This window comes from Austrofundulus limnaeus, unplaced genomic scaffold (genome assembly GCF_001266775.1).
Source record: "Austrofundulus limnaeus strain Quisiro unplaced genomic scaffold, Austrofundulus_limnaeus-1.0 Scaffold17, whole genome shotgun sequence".
NCBI classification, from domain to species: Eukaryota; Metazoa; Chordata; class Actinopteri; order Cyprinodontiformes; family Rivulidae; genus Austrofundulus; species Austrofundulus limnaeus.
The window spans coordinates 549,509-554,936 of record NW_013952419.1 but is presented as its reverse complement, the minus strand read 5'-3'; the positions used below and the strand labels follow the sequence as shown (position 1 = coordinate 554,936).

The 5,428-nt window shown below is 41.0% G+C and overlaps 1 protein-coding gene across 8 annotated transcripts in view; it reads right to left on the bottom strand.

The window, feature by feature from the left end:
- The window catches only part of nrxn2a (neurexin 2a), a 207,942-nt gene that overhangs the window by 130,743 nt on the left and 71,771 nt on the right, over positions 1 to 5,428 (bottom strand). For 6 of the 8 annotated variants that reach the window (XM_014003140.1, XM_014003145.1, XM_014003142.1 and 3 more), the window contains exons 4-5: positions 2,606 to 2,635; positions 2,342 to 2,353 (exon numbers count right to left, since the gene is read on the bottom strand). The exons of the other annotated variants lie outside the window; for them this stretch is intronic. In XM_014003140.1, the coding sequence (XP_013858594.1) occupies positions 2,342 to 2,353; positions 2,606 to 2,635 (42 nt within the window). The remainder of the gene's footprint in view (positions 1 to 2,341; positions 2,354 to 2,605; positions 2,636 to 5,428) is intronic. 8 annotated transcript variants of the gene reach the window in all.

Sequence of the window (5,428 nt, the reverse complement as noted above, 5' to 3'; positions counted from 1 at the left end):
AAAAAAAAAAAAAAAAAAACACCAGCTGCCTGAGTGCACCAGCAGCCAATATTCAATCTCCTGACACCCGCGTAAATGTATTAGATGGTATCAGAACACGCTCACAGTCGCCCGCAGGCTAAAGCTGGAAAATTGCTTATAACCAACGCTTGTTTAACATTTATTGTCTTGACTGAAAATTTGACATCTTGTACATAACAATGATACCATAATAAGTGTTATGATTATCACTTAGGGGTTTAATTCTGTAAATCTTCCTTCAACGATGAGCCTCTTTTTTTGTATGTAATGCATGAAATTAGGCAGTTTGCTTCATTATAAATCTCGCAGCGAGTTGGCTTTAGGACACACTTAACGATACGATGTGCTGATTCTGTTACTCTAATAGAGCTGACCGTATTAATCCCTGCAGAACTGTGGCTTACAGTAGATCCAGCTGTACTGTTCTGTCAGCATTTCCAGTGGCCTTACAGGGACTAATTACTCCTTCCAAAACCTCAAAGTTTGCACTGCAGAGTAAACAAAGCAACGCAGGCCTTAATCTATACTGTCACAGCCACGTACGGCCTCAAGCTGCATCATTTGTAGCTACTGATAAACTGGCGTAATGATTTTACACAGTCTTTTTCGTCTACGTTGAACAGCCTTGAAATTGGTCTTATCAGCTCGAGTTCTCCTCACGCCGCCACACCCTCTTCATCCAGAGGAGGTGTGAACAGCACAGGATGACATTCAAAGCTATTTCCAGTTCACAGCTGCAGATTAGTCAGTATCACGTCTCAGGATAGATTTTGTTGAAAAGAAAAAAAAGAAAACAACGAAGAAAATAAAAGCCTTGAACACAGTAATTTTAATAATAACCCAACACTGCTGCCTTTTCTGGTCCAATGTACTGTATTATTCTGTCAGAACGGGTCATCAAAGCCATGCTTCAAGTAGGTTTAGAAACAATACAGATCTCCATGGAGAAGGGCTGAGCAGGATCATGACCTTTATCTGAATATGAGTGTGTGCGCTTTAAAAAAAACAATATATGCAGCATGTAAATAAATAATTATAAGCACCACACAGATTTTATTAGAGTCAATTGTAATTTCAGATTATAGTAAAGCTCTGATTTCTTAAATCTTAACAAATCATCACCCAGAGGTGGTTAATGCATGGGCCAGTTGTGGCATTGACAGATTTCAGCCACATGAACCAAACCACAAATGGGCCAGTTGTGGCATGTCATCTTAAAAACAYTGCCATTATTGCTAGACCTGGCCCTCATCCAGTTSATAAACCACTTMCCATGCAAGCAGTCAGCCACCGGTGCCAGCTTGACATCAGATCTGGCTCACAGCTGTCTGCTARGCAACTAAAATATTTAACTTTTATTTGCATTTGACTCCTGGAGGTAAACTATGTGTCCCAGAAAGTTATGTGGACATGAACCTGTTTATTTAGAAACTGGTACATAAATGGAAACTCTTGACCTTCATTTTACTGAGCAGTAAATTCAGCAGCAGACAAACACTTTAACATCTCTGGTAATTAATGTCTTAAAAAACACCTTACACATATTAATTATTCACTCAGTAACAACTTTCACACCAAATATGTGCTACTGTTGACACAAATTAGTGCTTAACTATGATGCATTTAAAGAATGGAGAAAAAAATCGGACTATTGAGTGTTCAAACCAGTGGTTCAGGTTAAACCTGAACAAATATCACTAGCTGGATAAGTGTATCCCCAATAGTAAAAATACATTTCTGTYGCCAAACCCTGACCCTTACCCTAAACTTAACCACCCTCAGTATAACCTCCGACCCAAAAATGGCATCCCATCATATTAAGACCAGTCTCTGGTCCCCAAAAGGTAGGTCTTTATACCAGAAAAAGTCCTAAAAGGAWAACGAAAACCAGGTGTACACACACACACGGAACCATTAATTTAGGTCATTGCTACCCATACTAACATCCACYTTTCTCTTCCAAGGTTTTTTACTCACAGCGCTAAAGCTGTATTTTAATTCAAATGTTCCTCAAAGTGTGAAAAATTATAAACACCCTCTGTGCCAAGTGTGGATTACTGGGCTCTTCACCACCAAAACTCTCTGAGGTAAAGTTWTTTTTTTTCACCATTTGTGTTCGGAAATCCCCCCGTTGATCAGTAATCATAAGCAACTCAGTGAGAAATCTGTGCTGTTTTGGAAAATTCAAAACAATACAAGTAACAGTAAATTCCTGACACMTTTAGGAGGGACTACCTCTCCTCTTCATCACTGACACCATTTTGCTTTGAAAACATACTGAAACCAAACCGAAGAGATGCTGTTAGCATAGATGTATTACCTTGGCGAATAACTGCAGAGGTCAAAGGTGATGTTCCAGTAGCTCAGTCAGTGGTCAGGACAAGGGTTTGACAGACAAAAATTGAGTGAATAGTGAGCATAACATGAAAAGGAAGCAACGTAAAGTAAAATGAATAGGCAAGTATATGAAGAAAAACAAAACAAAAGGAGAGGAAATATTAGTGCAGCACAGTTAACTGGATGAGCTCAGGGTGTTGAGGTGGCTGGGAGGAAGGGAAAAGCAAAAAACCAATAGACCCCATACCTTGGCGGTTTAACATCAGGTGCGCCAGACCTTGAGGGAAAGAACAGAAAAAAGGATACGGAAAAAACAGGAAGTTCATAAAAGAGGTTCGGGAGAACAAAAGCATTGTCACAATGTTGGACTGCAGTTTGTGACAGACATCCTGGGGGGAGGGAGGAGGCGGGTAAGTACGGATGTCAAGAGTTCGAAACTTAAAAAGGGGGGGGGGGGGTAAATCAAAAACTTAAACAGACAAACATCTCAAGGGAGGAGCGGGAAGGCAAGGGAGAGGAAAAAAACATCTTGACCGATGCAACTCTCACAGGTAGTTGCTCACACAGATGCTTTTTCCGAATGGAACACAGATTGTATGTTTACTTGATGCAGACGTCTGAAATGTGCCGCGAATACACAGAAACCCGCTTGATTTCAGAAAACACCTCATGTAGGAAAACATAAAGGTAATTCTCTGTTTTCTTCTTCTGGTTTCTATATTGCAGCTCCTTCCCATTTCATCAAATATGGAGATTTCCCATAAAAAACCTGTTGAGCCAGTTTAACCCTCTTCACAGCTCCAATTCTATAAATAGGGCAGAAGTGACACCATTCCTTCTCCTTTTGGTTTTTAGTGACCTGCATTCACACCTCCTCAGGGGATTTATTTTGTAATGTTGCACATTTGAAGGACGGGAATGCTGATTTTATTTATTTATTTTTATTCYYGGACAGATGGGTCAGCTGAATAAAGTTTTCAGTTTTCAACTGTGCAGCAATTTTTAAACAATAAGAAAGCCGACATATTCAGTGTAACACGACACTGTTCCCTCATTTTAATAGGATCAGCAGGTTTACGACACAGACTGTACAAACGTTACCATAAACCCGTGAATACTACATAAACATAGATCCTTGCTGGATGTGACTATATGTGGTTGTGAACACAAAAAAAATATGCCAAAAACACGGCTTGGTACAAACCTTTGTGGGCTCATGTTTCTGTATAAGTTTAGTGCAAAAGGAAACAGAAAAATGCCACATGCTATGTTCTTTTTTTGCTTATTTTGAACAAAATATACTTAATTCGAATCGGAATCAATTYTACTTGTCCTAGAAGACGAGACAAAAATACCAAACACCCTCGCTGGTGGGGAATGTCCGACATTGGCAAGGTAAGATTGGTCAACTGGTAATTTCCCTTTAAAACAAATAAAGAAATAGATCAGACACCTTATATGGCAACCTTTGTCTGGACCACACAAGGCACTAACAGGCCCAGATACCGCAAAGAATGATGACCCTTTGGTGGTCCGGATGTAGTTTGCCAGAGGTGATCGATGCCTGGGCCAACACCAGTTAAACCAAACTACAACCWTGTGGCATTCCARCTTAAAATCAAAGCCATCATTGCCYGACCTGGCCYACATCCTGTCGACAAACCCCTAGCCAWCTGTAGGCATGGTTCTGGTAATCGGCTAACAGCCATTAGCGGAACTATTTTTTTTGTTTAGTGGAATAGCTTCATTTCATTTTTTTACTAACTTTAAAAATATTAGCAGACCTATTAGCTTCTGCTAAATTAGGTTTTGCCAACTTAGTGTCTAAACGTAGTGTCCAAAAGGAATGGAATCTCTTTTATTGAGAAAATAGTTCAAAAATAGGAAGTAATTTGGCCCTGGCTTGGTGCAAAACAAAAATCAATAGAGAATGRAATATCTCTCAGTGTGAAAGTACAAAACAAATGTGTTCAATACTGAAGCCTATTTGAGGTTTGATAATAATAAAAGCATGGYGATGTATTTAATTGTGTTTATCATAGTGAGCATTTTAAAGCAAGTTAATCATGACCCTTTGGTCTTTCCATACATTCAAACATTGCTGTTCCCTGCTGCTATACACTATTCAGAAAGGCAAATGTTTTTCACTCCATTATCTGAACTAGATATTCTTGCTTTGKATTGATGTCGAGTGCTTTATAAAGTATCTTTCTCTACTGTTTTTCATGTTGTGGCAGTCAACAATAAAGTGARTGAGAACGATACCTTACGCCCTCTTTCAGATGAGTGATCTCCTGTGACTAACACATTCTTCTAATAATTGCACGCATCCGACTCTGACGTTTGACAGTTCGGGCCGTTACACCCCTGGAATACAACGCCAATCAAAGGAGAGCGTGAGTTAGACTGAAGCACAAATGACAGGCTTCCGTCTCTTATATGTATGCTTCGCACGTGCGCGTACACACACACACACACACACACCATGAAGCACAAATAAATATCTCAACAGGTCAGCCAGAAATTATATGGCACACTTCACCTGCTCCTGCTGCGGGGCTGACACAATGCAACACCTCTGCTGTGCACACGAGTGCCACTGTGCCAGTAAACACAAACAGCTCGCATCATTGCATCAGCACTTCAGAACCCTTTTCTTACTATACAGGCAAGTCACCTCTCACAGTTACCGTCCCACTTCAGTCATTAGGTAATAAGGGTTGCAGAAATGTACCGGCGTGTAGTGCTGAACGAGGCTGTTAATGCTGCAACTTTGAGCGTGGAGTGAACATGATTACCCCGGGGAGGTCCCCCCCCGCCTGCTTGCCAACGTGTAAGGCTTTTGATAGAGCGCGCCGTCGCAAAGCCAGTGACTGAGCCTCTGCTCACACACAGGATTCATCCAGAAGCCCGGTCTGCACGGCAGACAAAGAGCTGCTGTGTGCTCCCACACTGCGGATACACCGTCTGCACTGACAGGCCAATCCATGCATCAGCTCAGTCACTGGAATAAAAGTTTCTGAACGTCTGCAAACCTCTGATAGAAACCATTTTCTTTGGGGGGGGGGGG